Raw genomic sequence first — 18,221 nt, 5'->3', positions numbered from 1 at the left:
AACTTGAGGCTGTCTAAACTGCAACCTGACAAACATTCTCTACTGCACCAAGCAGAACTACTCCTCTCTTGGAGGTGCCAGGATGTTGGCCACCCTTCCTGGAGAACTTCCACTCATCTTTCTCCACTTTGACCATGGAAATAAAAAGTGGGCAAGGCACATCAACCATATGTTCCTTAAGCCTCATGAAGGTGAGAAGGTGGTCAGCCAGTCAGGAAACCCGCACCACTGAACATTAATTGATGACCAAGACCAGGTGAGGCTGAATATTTAGACTCTTCTTGGGACACATGAAGAAACTGGTACATGAACGCAGAGAATGGGACTAGAATCCAGAAATGATGTTCCATTTATTCACTGAAAAAGAGGGAGATTAGGCCTTCTTGATGAACTTCTTCCAATCTCCCAAAACTCCCTCTCTTCACTTTTCCAAAATAACACATTGAGAAACATGTTTGTACAAAAACCACATATTATTCCCCCCCTCACAAAATCGGGTGGCTGTATTACAGGAATGAAACCACATCAGACATAAAGAGAAAATGTCACCACTTATACTGAAACATAGCAGTGTTAAGAATTCAGGTATTCTGTAGATTATCAGCATAGTAAAAATACTTCCACCTGGATCTTTTAAATTTGAAAGTTATCACATTAAAGACCTGAGGTTACAAGAGACCACAGTATGAACCAGAATTCCATTTTCCTTCTAAGACCTCAGTGTAAAAGGTAAGTATTTGGAATGAGTTTCCTTTGGGAAAGACTGGTGTGAAAATAAAACCCTGGCCATTGTCAAAAGGCACGGGGGTCTTTCTGGAGTCAAAAGCAATGGAATTAAACTCCAGTAGGAACAAGCTCATTTCCACTCCAAGAGTCCAGAATAAACTCAAAAAAGGAACAAGGTCTTCTTGGTTCCAGTACTCTGATGGTGACCAGGGCCACCTGGTTAGAGGTAACACCTGAGGGTTTGAAAGGCAAATCTTAATTGTGGTTTAATTTTTTCTTTTTTTGCTTTCTGATATTAAGGAAGAAAGTTCTAGGGTGTTTTATAAACACCCTCCCACACTCTCACATATGTAAAGCTTTATAGAATATATAGAAAAGGTATCCAAAAGATGTTCCACTTTGCATTCTAAATGAAACTGCCACTTGAGACTGTGAAGAAGCCAGGTGCTTTGGAAATCAAGCTCTACTCAAAACACCCTTTCCCCACCCATGGAAAGACAGAGGGGAGGGAAGAAGGACAAGAAGAGAAAACCAAGAACTCTTAAGTCACTCATCAGCAGGGGTAGAAATGGGCTCATATTAAGGCATTTTTGTGGCTCTTCCTCTGGAATGGTATTCCACTCTCCTAGCCCGAGCACCTCACCCTCAAAGCATGATGCTCTGATTGCCAAGTGAGTTCCTTGGTACCCACAGCATCTCCTTGACAACCCTGTGATAGATGGAATGTGAGATCTCAGACAGGGAAGGGAGAAGGGACGAGAGGCTGTTGATCCTGCCCCACTTCTCCAATCCCACCCCAAACCTAAAGTACCGCTTCACTAAATCCTTCACCCTGGCTACTGCAAGAGGTAGTTTGGGGACTTGTACCCACAGCCAACCTAACCAAGTTCCATGAGCTAAAATGTTTATCAGCACTATCTACTTACTTTTTTTTTTTAAGGTTTTTTTTTTTTTTTTTAATTTAAAGAAGGAGAAAAAAAGAATGCATACAAAGCAGTGAATAGTGGGCTAGATTCATTGGGTGGCCGTTGCCCTAGACACCCAAAACTTTCCTGGCTAGTCTAGGGAACTAAGGAATGCCTCCCAAATGCAGCCCTCAAAGCTCACACTGCCCTCAGAAAAACAACCCCCCCACCCCGCCCCCAGAATCTAACAAACCATCTGCATAGAAAACCAGAACCAGTGGGCCTGGGGAAGAAGTGGATCTGTTCTAATGCTTGTGCTCTCCCCTACCAAGGACTAAAGGGGGATGTTCTGCCAGGCAGGCTGGAGGCTCTCACAGTCCTCACTAGGGATGAAATCAGCGGGATCCCTTTCCCCATCTCTTTTAATTCTGGTGCGTCCATGTGTGGCAAAAGTCTCATGAACCTTCACCATCAGCACCATTCTTAGCTCAGATAAGCAGAAATAAGGTCACTTATAATGCCTTAAGGTTTATCCCTTCTGGCTATCCCCTCTGCCCATCACTATTTTTTGGTTCCTATTAACTTAGGATGCTCTCCTTTAAAGAAATAATGACACCCCCCCCCCAAAAAAGAAAAAGATAATGATTATAAAGCATTATCCATAAAAGCATAAGACAAAGCAAAAAAACTGCAGGAGAGCAAAAATGACAGACATAGAAATACTAATGTTGACAGGACCTGCAGATAAACTGTCAGCATACCCCGTACCAGGACAGGGAGATGCTGGGTATTTTTAGGATGACCAGGGCACACTGTCACCACAGGCTTCCCCCTGAGTGTTGGAGGAGGACCTAACACAAGATGTGTCAGAGCATGGACAGGGGTGGCAAGAGAAATGGGGAAATATGGGATGTGTGCTTGGGGCTGCAAGAAGAAAAATCCTGAAAGAAACCCAAGGAAGCTGAGGAACACAAGTCCCGTCATCCCCACTCCAGCTGGTGGCGCTGGGCGTGGACGTCCCCTGCATCTTCCAGGCTAGGGCGCAGCCGAGGCTGGTGGGCCTGGAGCGGGAGGCGGAGGGACTCCATCTGCAGGTGGTGGAGGAGGTGGCTGCTGCTGCGGCGGAGGGGGATCTGCAAACACATCCAGAAGTAACTCATCATTGCTGGAAACACAGGGGCTCGGGAAAGAGCCCATTCAGAGAAAAATGACTTAAAGAGGAGGTTTCTTTATCGCCTGTGAGGCACTGCTGCCGCTGCGATCTACGTGGCGCAGGTCCATCTGGACCTCCAGGTCACTGCTCATGTTGCTTCCCCTGACCCATGAGGTTGGGGGAGTGGGGAGGTGTCTGAATCTGCCCCAATCTCCTTCAAGGCCCACCCCTTCCAAGAATCACTCCAGACCTTTTCAGAACTTAATTATATTTTGATTTTATTGTATTTTAATGGTTCTCGCTGCTAATTTTATTTCTTCAGTTAAATGATAAGCTCCTTCCTGGGCAAGTTCTGCGTCTTCTTTTCTTTCTCTCATAGTGCCTAGCCTGGGCACAAAATAGATTATCAGAAACTTCTTGCTGATATTAACTATCTCCAGCAGGGCCAGAAAGCTTCACTTGAGGCAGCTGCTGACAAGTTGGACAGTCCTGGGAGGCCCCACAGCTCCTGAACTGCAGTCCTTGGATTTTTGGCCAAAACTAGGTCAGGTCCTGAAGGGAACAATTAGTATGAGTGTCTGGGGCTCTTTCCTGTTTCAATTTTAGCTGCTTTTCAAAGGAACCCTGGATATAATTTAATCCAGGGATTTTTAAACTAGATTTTGCCGGAAATGAAAACATATGAAACAAATAATTAAACTGCAGCCTTCCTTACCAGTCAATTCACCCAATTTTCCCCCTAGGAGGTTTCCACCAAACTGCTAAGGCTCTTCAAAGCATTTTGAAGCCCACTGATCTAATCCTTTGTGTCATCTTGCAGTGGAGAAAACCAGGGCCTGACGACGGGAAGCAACTCGCCTGATGAGGCCTGCCCAGTGCCCTGGAGCCAAGTCAGCGGTTCAGAATCCCTGAAATTCACTTGTGGCAGGAAGTGATCGGGAGCAAACCTTCCACATTCTCAAGGTGCTCCACTGAGGGCCCTTTTTTTTTTTTTTTTTTTTTTTCCAGGTTCATAATTTATTGTACAAATCGAGTATCACATGATGAGTTGACATTAGCTTCTTTAGGCATGGGAACTTAACAGATGAGGTACAATTGAGAATCCGTTTATGTTGCTTTCACAGCTGGAGTTTTTTTAGACCTTAACTTAAAGTATAAAACTATCAAAGCAATACCTCCATATGTGGCCAGTACACAATTCATTCTCCCTGTGAGAGTGTAAGAGTTGAAATATTTTTTGATACCAGTGAATTGGTACTGGGCATCAGTTTCTGGACCTGCCATGATTTCAATCTTCCAAAACACACAGACCTCGTTGCAGGTGTGAGGGCCCTTTAGGATGGAATCCTGTACACAAATTGCGGGTTATCAGCAGGACATGACAGTGGTAAAGACCAATGACATTATCTCTGCAACGGGGATGGGCAAACTGGTCAAACCTCCTTATCAGCCAGCACATTTGTATATTGCCTGTAAGGCGGCAAGGCAAGGATTTTCTTGCCAAGGAAAAGAGGTACCCGCTAGACTACGGCCTCTGACCACTGACTCAACAGAGATACCTTTTTCTATTGCTGTGATCCTATGTTGACCCAGCTCAATTGCTGTCTTTCTTCTGTGCACCTACTTTGTCCTTGCCCCTGTGGGTCCAATGAGAAAGGAGATGTACCTCTGTCGATAGTCCCTGCTTCCTGGCCCTAGGAAGTCTCCCAGAGAACTACAGTGAACTCAAGTCACTTCACAGCCTCGCGTAACTTATGGTAAACCCTATACTACTATCCACTTGTTCATTTCGTATTTTCCCAACTAAAGCTCCTGGAGGCCAGGAATTCCTATGCGTCCTAGCTCTCTGTATTGTGAACAGGAGCTAACTCCTCCTCACATACGTGACTTCTAAATGGACCTGGGATCACACATGTGGCTGGGAACATGGCCACTATCGGCTGCATTTTGGGATCATTACTCCTGGTCTACAGGAATAAAGGGCAGGCCAGGCTCTGATGCAATCCTCTGGAAGCCAGGATTGGAGCAGAACAAGGGCTCCATGGCAGAAATGAGCTAGCTGGCTTTACACATACCACCAGGCAGACATCGTTCAGCAGCATCTGAGCCTTCTCCACGGAGCCTGCTAAGACCTCAAATTCCTTCTCAACACAGCCCCGAACACTCCTTCCTTAGTCTAAGCAGCCACTACGAATATATCAAAATGGCTACAAGAAACTTACTTGTTATTCCTGCCCTAAACCAGATCCTATTCTTTTCTTTACACCTACCACTTTTAAACCCTGAATCCATAAAAGGCTCCTATAGGGAAAATAACTACCAGTAGCTCTGTATGTCTTCCAAGATTCAAATTACATAGGCTTAAACAGGCGTGGGCAAGGCATGGCCCTGGCCTCCCAACAGACCCTGGAGTCACGAGTGCATGCCACGAAGGCTATGTATGGCATAAGAGCCTGACTAACTGGGAGCACTTTGCACTCATCACCTGGGTACCTGTCCATCAGGGGTGCTGAAGAGCAATGACTAAAAAACCAGTCTTTTGGAACCCACTCTCACAGGTCATACTGTCCATGGACCTGTCAAACCCCAGAGAGAACAAAAAGCCTGCCTCCCTGTGTACAGCCCTCCCTAAAAGACACGGGGGTAATGCATCTCCCACCTTGCTACTTACACATGCCGTTAGGTGCCGTGAGGGGTACCCGGGGTCCTAAGATGTTTCCTGGGATTGGAGGCATACCAGGAGGGGTAGGGCCACTCCCAGGGGGGTGGATGTTGGCTGCAACGGTGGACATCATGCGGCCTGGCATGGGCTGCCCAGGCATCATGGAACCTGGACCTGGTATCTGACCTGTGGAGGGAGATTCAAAGTACTGAGGTAAATGTACTAGGAAAAAAAAGGAATCAACTCACTGCCCGAGACTGCTAAATACAGACAAATACCTAACCCTCCAAAACAATTAGAAAGATCAACAGAGCAATAATCTGTAATAATCTCTCTGTCCAGCTTTTAATTTGGGGTGGGGTGGGGGGACACAGGGATAACGGGGCAGATCTGTGAAGTGAATGATTACCCTAAACCCTGCTATAGGTAGGTAGTAGCTGTAAGAAGCAGTTACCAAACATCCTTAAAAGAAAGCATTCATTCTGGTTAGTTTGGGTGAACAATGGATTGTCCAATATCTTCCTGAGGACACAAAATGCCAAGCAAAGACCCACAGGGAGCGGAGAGAAGGACTTTAACAGCAAGTCAGTGCACAGTCCAAGGACTGAAGCTCAGTCCAGATTGAGCTTCACGCACAGGCTATGTGGGAATGTGTATGCCTGAAAGAGTATTGATCACTACTGTGAAATCACAATTAAAAAGGGATTCTAATTGGAATTCTAAAGTCCTGTTCACAAAAAAATCTCTCCCTCTCTCCCCAACCAGGAAGCACTGGCTCTGGAGAACCATGGTGGGGGAGACACATGGGAGACAGGCAACTCTTCATCTCTTCCTCTTGCTTTGATGTGCATAATGGGAGACGCTAGACATAAGGACAGTGAAACACTTCCTGCATTCAGTTTCACACTGAGTCTTTAGAACTTTCAGCAAACTTTTTCTGTAAAGAGCCAGATAGTAAGTATTTGGACTTGGCAGGCCATATGGCCTCTGTCACAACTATTTAACTTTGCTACTGTAGTATGAAGGCAGTCAGACAATATGTAACAAATAGGTTACCTAAACATCTTTATTTATGGACTCTGAAATGTGAATTTCACATAATTTTCATGTGACATAAACATTCTTTCGAGTTTTCCCCAACCACTTAAACTGTAAAAACCATTCTTAGCCTATGGCCCCTACAAAAATAGGAGATAGGCCAGATTTGGTTGCAGTTAGCCAATCCTCCCTTAGATATGGTGGTGGATATGTATTAATTCTTCAACTCAGTGGTCTGGCTCCTGGGCTTGGCTTTAAAGAGCCACAAACAAAGGAGAATTGTTTAATGGGCACAAACCAAGGCTGAAGCTATATATAAGGACAAATTATAATCTCTACAGAATAAGGAAAGAGAATCTATTATAGTTTTTTCTTTCTTTTTTTAATCTAGGGACATTAACACACCTATGTAAGGTCAACTATATGAAGCTGAATACAGGCTTCTAGGCATAGTCCTGAGACAGCTGGAAATAAGAACACTTGAGGTTCAAGCTTGGAAGATGGGACTACCAGACAGCTAACTGGCAACTAAAATATATAGAGCAGTACTGGAGATAACTCAAGTGAAGAATCCTCTGTCAGTGCTTAGAAAAAGGCCTGTCTTAAGAAAGACACACAAAGCTTCAAGCCTCACACCATCTATTTCCAGTGTCTGTTCCATGAGCCAGGACTCAAAGAGCGGAGCCTTTCACTACAGGGTGTCAATGAAGAGAACCCCAGTGAGACACAAGAGTCAGGAAGAGAAGTGGTCCACTGTCTTTGGGGGACTATTTTTTAAAAGCATAGGGAGGCATCAACCTTATGCCTCAGAATGAGAAGAACAGCAAGTTTTGGGTCCTCTGGCCCACCTTCCTGTGCTCTATAATGCAATCATGCAAAAGTGCAGCAGAGCCCCAGAGGCCCATCTGCTGGAGGACAACTTGATCAAATCACCTCAGAGAAAGCAAGAGCAGGTGCTGGGCTGACACTACCACTACTCCTACACCACTGAACTTCAGTAATTAAAGCTGGGTGCCTGTGCCACAGTGCTAGGATGGATTTAGGCCGTGCTGAAGAGTCTATCCACGTAGGGAATGACACAAGAGATAAAAAAACAAATGCCAAGTATATTATAAGCCATACGAAGGATGAGTACACATGAAGGTGTGGCAGGCAAATCAAGGGAAAACTATGGAAGAAGCAAGTAAAAGAAAACAATAGGGCTTCCCTGGTGGCGCAGTGGTTGAGAATCTGCCTGCTAATGCAGGGCACACGGGTTCGAGCCCTGGTCTGGGAAGATCCCACATGCCGCAGAGCAGCTGGGCCCGTGAGCCACAATTACTGAGCCTGCGCGTCTGGAGCCTGTTCTCCGCAACAAGAGAGGCCGCAATGGTGAGAGGCCCGCGCACCGCGATGAAGAGTGGCCCCCACTTACCGCAAATAGAGAAAGCCCTCGCACAGAAACGAAGACCCAACACAGCCATAAATAAATAAATAAATTAAAAAAAAAAAAAAAAAAAAGAAAACAATACCTTCTGGTTAACCAAGACCAACTTGTGAATGACTTGGGACTTTGGATAATGTGTATATAAAGTGAAGGAGGGGAATTAGGAACAGGATAACAGCAGACTATCCTAAGTACAAGGCCTAGACTGATTTACACAATCAGAAAATAATATGAATATTGTTCCATTTATACATAGCACCTTCATACTCGCCATCCCCTCTGAGGTAACTGCATCACCTTATTATCTATCACCTGCATTTCACCGAGGAGTAACAAGCTCAAAAGGTTATTAAAAAAAGTGCCCAGGTTACAGAGCCAAGTTGTCCACGCTTGGTTTGTCTGACATGAATGAAAGCAAAGGGGACCGGATGAGTCATACACACAGAATGGGGTGAGGGACTTGGCCGGTAAGGCTACAGGGGACTGCGTGAAAGGTTTTGGAGAAACGAGGAACATGGGCCTGATTTTCTGTGTGATGGAAAGCTTTAAGAAGGGATGCAGAGGAGTCTGAGCCTAGAGCAGAGGAAGAGAGCTTTTGCAGAGAAATAGGGGCTGCATGAGGGCAGGATAAGTAGATAAGAGTTGAGCCTAAGTGTCCATCATCGGATGAATGGATAAAGAAGATGTGGCACATATATACAATGGAATATTACTCAGCCATAAAAAGAAATGAAATGGAGGTATTTGTAATGAGGTGGATGGAGTTAGAGTCTGTCATACAGAGTGAAGTAAGTCAGAAAGAGAAAAACAAATACAGTATGCTAACACATATATATGGAATCTAAGGAAAAAAAAAAAAAGGCCATGAAGAACCTAGTGGCAAGACGGGAATAAAGACACAGACCTACTAGAGAATGGACTTGAGGATATGGGGAGGGGGAGGGGTGAGATGTGACAGGGTGAGTGAGTGTCATGGACATATATACACTACCAAATGTAAAATAGATAGCTAGTGGGAAGCAGCCGCATAGCACAGGGAGATCAGCTCGGTGCTTTGTGACCACCTAGAGGGGTGGGATGGGGAGGGTGGGAGGGAGGGAGATGCAAGAGGGAAGAGATATGGGAACATATGTATATGTATAACTGATTCACTTTGTTATAAAGCAGAAACTAACACACCATTGTAAAGCAATTATACTTCAATAAAGATGTTTAAAAAAAAAAAAAAAAAGTTGAGAACAGCACCCTACAGGCTTCCTGGGGATGGGTAAGAGAATGAGGAGGAGGGGTGAGTATGAAGCTGAGAATGAGAAAGAATTCGGGTTTGGCACCTAACTGGCATGTGAAGTGTAGAGAATGGGGAAGGACTTTTGCTTTGGGAACAGGAGGTGCGGAATTGGCTGTCATTCCAGTGGAACACAGAGATGGGGTGAAGGGAAGATACAGAACTCTCAAAGTTTCCAATGGGCAATAAGTAGCACACACAGAGCCTTATTATTCTAAGAATCAGGGTCTGTCCTCTGTAACTCTCCCAGCTTCCTTCCTAACAAACACCTGTGAGGCCATTACTAAACACAATGCTTTGTTTCCCACTCTCTGAGTCTCTACTAATGATTCTCTGATGGTATTTCAGGTGGTGAGACAGGGCAAGAGGAGATACTTTTGCTATTGTTGGGGGCAGGAGGCCTAGTATGAAGTCCAGACTTACAGAATCCCAACCTAGAGATGAAAGAACACTTTCAATGGACTTGCTGTGATGAATGGAAGCCATTCACTAGAACAGATAATACGGCCCGTGTTTATCAATGGGTACAGATTGCCTCCTTCTACCCAGTTCAACCTGGACAAGAGGTCTTGAGCAAGTCAGGAAGAACATTTTGCCAGCCCGTCTAAGGTCTCTCTCTCCAGAAAACCGACAGCAGAACACTGAAGAATGCCTTTACACAAAGGCCAGAAAGAGTACTGAGTAAGGGAGAAAGAAAGAAGGAAAAGCATAGACCAGGTGTGCGCTAAGTGATAAGACACACAACTGTTCAGTCCTAACCAATCTCGTCCACAACAGTCTGACCAAGTTTTTATACTTTGATGTCTAGAGCAAGGTGTGGGTTGTCCAAACTCCTGGCTGACCAGTGAGCATCCCAGTCAGAGAGCCACCCAATACCATTCTCAACAGGGAAAGTGAAGATGAACGTGACTGGAAGCTGAACAGTGCGATCTCACTTCCACTTCACGCCGACCCAGATGAGTGGCCTTGGACAAGTCATTTAGAACGCCCTGAGCCTCAGTTTCCTGAGATTATTATAATTCTAAATCCAATTCTCTTTCTACCACACTATTCTGTGCTCAAATGAAACAGTTCCTGTGAAAGGACTTAATATAACAGTCAGCATTAAAAAAAAAAAATCTAAGATGTAAACTTTAATTCCAAACACCATGTTTTCTTCTTTACTATATCAACAATAAGGAAACTGCTCTGCTTCCTGCAATAAATAATTTTATCAAATATACTTTCCAGCACCTTGCAGTGGGTTGGATGGTGGCCCCCAAACAGATAACGCACACGTTCTAATACCTGGAACCTGTAAATGTAACCATATTTGGAAAAAGCATCTTTGCAGATTTAAGTTAAGGACCTTGAGTTGAGATCATCCTAGATTATCCTGGTGGGCCCTAAATCCAATGACAAGTGTTCTTATAAGGGACACATGGAGGAAAAGACACAGAGAAGAAGGAAGGTAAAGATGGAGTAATGAGAGATGTGGCCACAAGCCAAGGAATGCTACCAGCCACCAGAAGCTGGAAGATGCAATGAACAGACTCTCCCCTAGGGCCCCTGGAGGGAACATGACCTTGCTCTAGCAGCTCCCAGAATTGAGACCTACATTTCTGTTGTTCTAAGTTACCACGTTTATGAAAGGGGAAAACAAAGACTGAGCAGCTCACCCAATGTCATAAAGTGTATAAATAGGGGAGCCCAGCTCTGACCTGGGTACTCTGGCTTCAGATCTGGTGTTTGCAATACAGTGCACTCTGAGCATGAAGGTCTGGAGGAGGGGGGCCCATCTGTCTTTCAGCAGACTATGTGATACAAACCCTGCTGCCAATAAAGTGATGGGTCAGTTATTCAACCCACACCTAGCTCCAGAAACAATCTGGCAAAGAGGAATCAGTGGCACATGGACACAGGCTCACAAGGTGATACCTACCAAAACACACTGGGATAACCTGCAGGCTCAGCTGTCAGGCCCATCAGTGCTGTTTCCAAAGCTACCTGCTCAGCGGCAGTGGCCCATTTACCTATTTCCCTACATCTTTATGGCAACAAGCTGGGATAGAGTAGCTTTAGGGTTTTCCAAGGCTATTTGCCCAACAGCTGGAAAAAACCTTTCCTTTCTCTTGCTATAAATCCTGAAGCTTTCTGTAAAACAACGTTCTTCTATCCTCCTGTCAAAAACAGAGCCATAAAGCCACTGGGGTATGGGTATTTAAGGTATGAGAGAACAATGGCTCCTTGGGAAAGGTGGAAGCAAAAAGGAAGAACTAGAAGAAGAACAGTTTACTTCCACTGTGGGACCTTGCACAGACAAACATTTCTCAGGAAAGCAAGAAGCACCAAGAGTGAGGCAATGCCCCTGTGCCATCCAGAGGTGCTGGTGTGCCTATGGCAGTGGATTTAGAGGACAAGGAGGGGACAGAATGTTGCTCTGAGCTGCGGCCTGTCACTTCCCAGGCAAAGACAGTTGTCTCATGGAATCCTTCAGGTTGTTAGGAAGACTGAAGTTAAGGGCCCAGTTTCAAGATAAGGAAACTAAGTCTCAGAGAGGCTATGGAATTTGGTTGAAAGTCACAAGGAACAAGAGACTGAGCTGTCTGACCGTGAGGCTCATTCTCCTTTCCTTTACACCACCCTGCCTTAAAAGGGTATTTCTTTCTGTGGAAAAGCCGATTTCTCTCTTTTTTTAAAATAAATTTATTTTGTTTTTGACTGTGTTGGGTCTTCGTTGCTGCGCGCGGGTTTTCTCTAGTTGTGGCGAGTGGGGGCTACTCTCTGTTGTGGTGTGTGGGCTTCTCATTGCAGTGGCTTCTCTTGTTGCGGTGCATGGGCTCAGTAGTTGTGACACGCAGGCTCAGTAGTTGTGGCTCACGGGCTCTAGAGCGCAGGCTCAGCAGTTGTGGTGCACGGGCTCAGTTGCTCCGCGGCATGTGGGATCTTCCCGGACCAGGGCTTGAACCCGTGTCCCCTGCACTGGCAGGTGGATTCTTAACCACTGCGCCACCAGGGAAACCCAACCCCTGTCCTTTTGAAATCTAAATGTCCTTGGGTTTTCTGGTTTCTGATATAGGTCTCACCACTTTTTTTTTTTTTAATTTATTTTTATTTATTTATTTTTGGCTGTGTTGGGTCTTCGTTGCTGCATGCAGGCTTTCTCTAGTTGTGGCAAGCGGGGGCTACTCTTCATTGCGGTATGCGGGCTTCTCATTGGGGTGGCTTCTCTTGTTGCGGAGCACGGGCTCTAGGTACGCAGGCTTTAGCAGTCGAGGCGTGTGGGCTCAGTAGTTGTGGCTTGCGGGCTCTAGAGTGCAGGCTCAGTAGTTGTGGCGCACGGGCTTAGCTGCTCCACGGCATGTGGGATCTTCCCAGACCAGGGCTTGAACCCATGTCCCCTGCATTGGCAGGCAGATTCTTAACCACTGTACCACCAGGGAAGCCCCTCACCACTTTTAAATGGATGACAATGTCTGAAGGCATTTCCATTAACTCTTAATAAACATGAAGAAGTCTGACCTACAGATACCTAAAATGAACCAGAGCAGGCCTTACCAAACAAAATAAAGGGTGTGTATATGTACTTTCCATTTAAAAAAAAATCAGGTGTTTCCTTTTCCAGTAGAGGAAGGTGAGAGATAGAGAGATGTGGCTTCAGAACAGCAGTATCAAAGCATATACTGGTGGGAGTCTGACCTACATAGAAGCTTTTTTTTTTTTAAACAGCAGGCATCTGAAAGCCTGAGAAATGGAAAGGTTTGCTAAAATTAGGCTTTGCCTAGTGGAAAAATCCCTCACACTCTCAGGTTTATTAGATCTTATACTAAAGCGTTACGGCCACCATGCCTAATAGAATATTAAGGATTTTATTTTTATTCTTTGGGATGGGAGAGGCAGGTGGGTAAGGAACACAAGACTAGGAAAGGGAACCTATGAATTTCCAATCTTAAGCACATTTCATTGCTGTTTCTAACCATCCATGGCACACTCTCTGGCTGAGTCCCCCAGAGAACAGAAATAACAATCGGGTCCAAGCGAGGGGGAAGCCCAGGCTCCTCGGAGATTGCTCCTCCTGCAGCAGCTTCCGGGGGGCACAGATGCTCTTTGTTGAAGACTGTGCCCTCACTGTTCTCTCTGTGAGGATAACCTGCTACTCCGGAAAGTGGCACAGCAGCCTTGTTATCACATCATGCAAGCAGGACCAAAGGCACTGCAGATAATAAAGACTTGGCTATGTGACGAGCTAGTCCTTTTCCCTTTTCAGTGTGGGGCTCTGAGTTGGGTGGAGAGGGGAGGCTGGGAAGTGATGAGTGGTTGTAATCCTTTCCTAAGTAGTATTTCCCACGGGGAGGGTTCGTAAGTGGGTCTAACTTGGGGGCTTAAAAGTCAAGTGCCTAATGCCTTGCTTGAAATTTCCTTGAACAACCAATATTTACTAACTGATGCAAAATATTCTAGTTTTATTATTAAAACATCTCTACCATCCCTGATTTCTCATCAAATCAGATCAATTCCTACTCTGATTTTTCTTAGGCACTTCTAAAAATTCTTATATTATTAATGAGGAAACCATAAAGATATTTAAACCAACATGTCCTTTTCTCTCTGCTTTTCACACACAGAGACACATAACAAAGGCTTCCCCAATGCAGGTGGCTCACTGCAGATCCATGAGGCATGAATACTCAAGAGTGCCTCATTTACTATTTTTTTTTAATAGAACTTTATTGGAGTATAATTGCTTCACAATACTGTGTTAGTTTCTGTTGTACAACAAAGCGAATCAGCCATATGCATACACATGTCCCCATACCCCCTCCCTCTTGAGCCTCCCTCCCATCCTCCCTATCCCACCCCTCTAGGTCATCGCAAAGCACCAAGCTGATCTCCCTGTGCTATGCTGTTGCTTCCCACCAGCCAACTATTGTACATTCGGCAGTGTATATACGTGGATGCTACTATCACTTTGCCCCAGCTTCGCCCTCCCACCCCACGTCATCAAGTCCATTCTCTATGTCTACCTCTTTATTCCTGCCCTGCAACTAGGTTCAAAAGCCCAAGGGGAGGGCAGAGCTTACACTGCACTTACATACTAGATTTTTAGGTAATCTTCCTGTAAATACACCTGGCCCTCCGTTCCTCCGTATCCATGGGATCTGCATCCATGGATATAGAGGGCCGACTGAATTCACTGTACAGTGCCCATTTTATATAAGAGACTTGAGAATCCATGGATACTCATGCATTCCCCCAATGGGGCTCCTGGAACCAATCCCCTGGTGGATACTGAGGGATGACTGTAGGTGCCAAGGCCCCTGGAGGGTACCCCCTGCAGTCAGAAGTGTTCTCCTTGCTCACAATCAAGAACATCTCAGGAAACAGCAGCCACTACCCAGGCCACTCTCCTTGGTTCCCCATGTGCTGTCATGAATACAATGGTCCAGGGTGTGGGCAAGGGATACCATGCATGTGCTCAAGAACTGATGGCTATCATGACTATTCACCTTGTGCCATTTAGAATGGCAGTCTTACAGGAAGAACTAGTAAGCCTTTAATTTAGGAATAACTTCATGAAATCAACTGTTTTTCAATTTAAATGAAAAGATGACATGTAGTGCTGTGTATTTTATGAAGATCAACAAAACCTAAGGGTGGTATAAGGATGGCTATGGCCACCTCCAGTTTCCATTTGCCAACTTTATACTATAGATTCTTCCTTTGACTATCTGTTTGGTGGAAACAAATCAACTTGGGACACTTTATCACAGATAAGAACAAAACCTACAAAAAGCTGGAGCTCCCAGGTGAGTTAGGAGTCGGACCAAATAATAAAAGCCCAGGAAGAGAGCAGCATACAGATGGTACTCTCTATACAAAAATTCTAAGCATTTGAATGAATTAGAGGGGTGGAGGGGAAGACTGCAGAGGTACAAACTAAATGGAATATGTACAGGTGTCCGTTTATACTAGCCCCGCTGGTGCCTGGGCCCATACGTGTTTGACAGTCTGGCAGATTCACAACAATGAGCCATATTTTAATGGGCTCTACCACTAACTGATGGCCAGTTATGTGGAGAAAGATTACATGTGATTTGCCTACAAAATTATTTAAATTCTACGAAGTCAGAGAGCTGGACAAATTCACCACTCAGTAACAAATCTGTCTTAACCTTCTTCTCACCACTTCCCCAACCTTGCTGGCTTTCAGAGGTTGATCTTTCTCCTTCCTTCACACACCATAAATTCTGACCAAACACCAAAACCTAGCAAACTGACCTGGATAATAATTACCCTCAGCTCCTAACATAAATGCTGTGGCCCGCTAACTTTTCTAGAACCTAGGAAATATTAGTTGGAAGGACCATGCTCACATTTATTAACTTATACCTGTGGCAAATAAGAGACTAAAGCTCTTCTCCACCTAAAACACTACAGACTCCCTCACTTGCTTTGATATATAAGGCCTCTTTAGCCAATTTCTAAAATATGGTGTACAAGACTCAGCTGTTACAATACAATCAGCCTTTTCTGATCTGTCGATATTAAGAAAGCTTTTAATTAGTGGGTTCAATTTATTTTTCTTCATTTTACTTTCCAACACACCTGATTTTTACATTCAAACTCCGAAACAATCTCACAAAAGGGGAGACTATGAAAAATGATTACCTTGAGCTGCTGGAACTCTCATACACTGCTAGAGAGAATGTAAACTGGCATTACCATTTTGGCAAAATTTTGGCAGCATCAACTAATGTGAATACATGGATATCCTAAGACCCATTCTAGGCACATAACAAATTCCACCACTTAGGGGTGCACGCAACAGAAATGTATACCTATGTCTCCAAAAGACATGTGCACATGCATGTTCACAGCAGGAGTTACTATTCGTAATAACTAAAATGGAAATGAATCAAATGTCCATCAAAGGAGAACGGATTAATAAATCATGGTAGAGCCCCATAGTAGACACGTACAGCAAGAAGAAAGAATAAATCTATGACCAGTCACAACAATGCAGATGCAGCTCACACAGTGTTGAGTGAAAGAAGGCAAACAAACAAAGATCAGTATGTGATTCCATCCAGATAACATTCAAAACCAGCCCAGGGACTTCCCTGGTGGTGCAGTGGTTAAGAATCTGCCTGCCAATGCAGGGGACACAGGTTCGATCCCTGGTCCAGGAAGATTCCACATGCTGAGGAGCAACTAAGACCATGCACCACAACTACTGAGCCTGCACTCTAGACCCCGCATGCCACAACTACTGAAGCCCTCATGCCCTAGAGCCCGCGTGCCACAACTACTGAGCCCACACGCCGCGACTACTGAAGCCCACGCGCCTAGAGCCTGTGCTCTGCAACAAGGGAAGCCACTGCAATGAGAAGCCCGCGCACCGCAATGAAGAGTAGCCCCCACTTGCCACAACTAGAGAAGGCCCGCGCGCAGCAACGAAGACCCAACGCAGCCCCCACAAGAAACCAAAAAAAAACCCCCCAAAAACCCCAGCCCAACTAGTGTATGATGTTAGACATCGGGACAGTTGTTACCCAAGGGTGGGAGGAGACTGAGATGGGCATGAGGGGGCTTCTGGGTACTGGTTACACAGGTATATTCTCTTTGTTAAAAATCATCAAGCAAAATACTTATGGCTTGTGTATTTTTCCATATGTACATTACATTTCAATAAAAAATGTTTAAGAAAAGAAGGACTTCTCTGGAGGTCCAGTGATTAAGACTCCGCGCTTCCACTGCAGGGGGCGCGCAGGTTCGATCCCTGGTTGGGGGGACTAAAATCCCACACCACCGCACGGCGTGGCCAAAAAAAAAGGGAGGGAGGGAGGGAGGGAGGGAAGGAGGAAGGGAGGGAGGAAGGAAGAATAGTTCTTTAAAATAGATTTTAAAAAACACTCTCATCATACACACAATGATCATTTTCTTTAAAATTCACTTAAGAAAAGCCTATCTCTGTGAGAAAGTAAAAAGAGAAACATAACCTATTTTTATTCTAAAGGCTATTTTATGAACCCTAGTTTTTTACCACTATCTCCCTAAAAGAGCTGTAACTGAGTCTGCTCTAAACCCCCTTGGTCCTCCATCATGGGAGGTGGCATCGTGACATCATTTTGGAATAGAAGGAGCCCAGTATGAATCCTGGCTCCACCATGCAGCAAGGCGACGTGGCCTTGGCATGCACCAGCTCTTCAACTGTAAAGGCAGGACAATAAGAAGTAAGCAAAAATACTGGGGGTGAAGGGCCTGGCATACAAACACCTGTTCTCACCAGGATGTAATTTAGAAAAAAAGGTAGAAGGGTATCTTTTCTAAATGCAGATGGTGGAACTCCTGAGAAGTTCTCTGTGAACAGTTACTGTGGATGATGATGCTTTAGCACCATTAAGAACCAAATACCAAGGAGCCACAGCGAACCCCCTCCTAAACATTTATCCCAAGAGTTTTAGGAATTAAATTTTTAAAATAACTGTTTTTGAAAAATCACTTTGTGATCATCACTCTGTTAAGCATTCATATCTTTTAACTTGGAAGAAAATTAGATCTCACAGAGAGGTTTTAAGATCCACTCAAGCAGACAGACAGGAAAACTGAGAAATAAAGTATCCTGTGTCATGAGCCTGGCAGACTTCTAAAACTATCTCCACAAATGCCATTTAGATCAAGTGGCAAGTCGGATGATGGTAGCAAATTCCACAACTGCAATTTAATAGTGTGTGTGAGAGTGTGTGTGTGTGTGTGTGTGTGTGTGAGCGTGCGTATGAAAATGAATGCTTCCCAAAGTCAACCTAGCCCCATTTTTGGGTCAAGGCAATAAGAACTAATATCTAAACATGTTTGGGGTTGTAAATTAAAAATTCATGTTAGTAACATAAGTTGTCAGATCATAGTTGTTTCTGTCATGGCTTCCTCAGGCAAACATGCCTGGTTATTTCCATGAGATTTAGAAATTCTGTCATTTGAGGAAGTCAGGGCAACTGACATTAGTCATGTTGGGAATCTTCTCAGGCCTCCAAGGGTCTTTCTATTTT

General features: G+C 44.7%; 2 protein-coding genes across 6 annotated transcripts in view; both read right to left on the bottom strand.

Moving 5' to 3' along the window:
* Nucleotides 1–331: 331 nt before the first annotated feature.
* Nucleotides 332–18,221, bottom strand: part of SMARCC1 (SWI/SNF related BAF chromatin remodeling complex subunit C1) — a 190,171-nt gene continuing 172,281 nt past the window's right edge. For 2 of the 5 annotated variants that reach the window (XM_082347328.1, XM_082347327.1), the window contains exons 27-28: nucleotides 5,456–5,632; nucleotides 332–2,764 (exon numbers count right to left, since the gene is read on the bottom strand). In XM_082347328.1, the coding sequence (XP_082203454.1) occupies nucleotides 2,667–2,764; nucleotides 5,456–5,632 (275 nt within the window). In that variant the 3' untranslated portion in view covers nucleotides 332–2,666. The other 3 variants (XR_014232624.1, XM_082347330.1, XM_082347329.1) reach the window with 3 other exon arrangements.
* Nucleotides 3,780–4,107, bottom strand: LOC309608123 (ATP synthase membrane subunit K, mitochondrial). The gene has a single exon (XM_082347519.1). It carries the CDS (start codon nucleotides 4,066–4,068, stop codon nucleotides 3,892–3,894), a length of 177 nt encoding a protein of 58 aa, XP_082203645.1. The 5' UTR covers nucleotides 4,069–4,107; the 3' UTR covers nucleotides 3,780–3,891.

The sequence above is a fragment of the Balaenoptera borealis genome (genome assembly GCF_965194805.1).
Source record: "Balaenoptera borealis genome assembly, chromosome: 12".
Taxonomy (NCBI): domain Eukaryota; kingdom Metazoa; phylum Chordata; class Mammalia; order Artiodactyla; family Balaenopteridae; genus Balaenoptera; species Balaenoptera borealis.
The sequence above is the reverse complement of the archived record's forward strand: the minus strand, read 5'-3'. Positions and strand labels throughout refer to the sequence as shown.

Bases quoted from the DNA above. Each gene is read 5' to 3' on its own strand.
- LOC309608123 (XM_082347519.1), bottom strand. From the start codon at position 4,068: ATGGCAGGTCCAGAAACTGATGCCCAGTACCAATTCACTGGTATCAAA.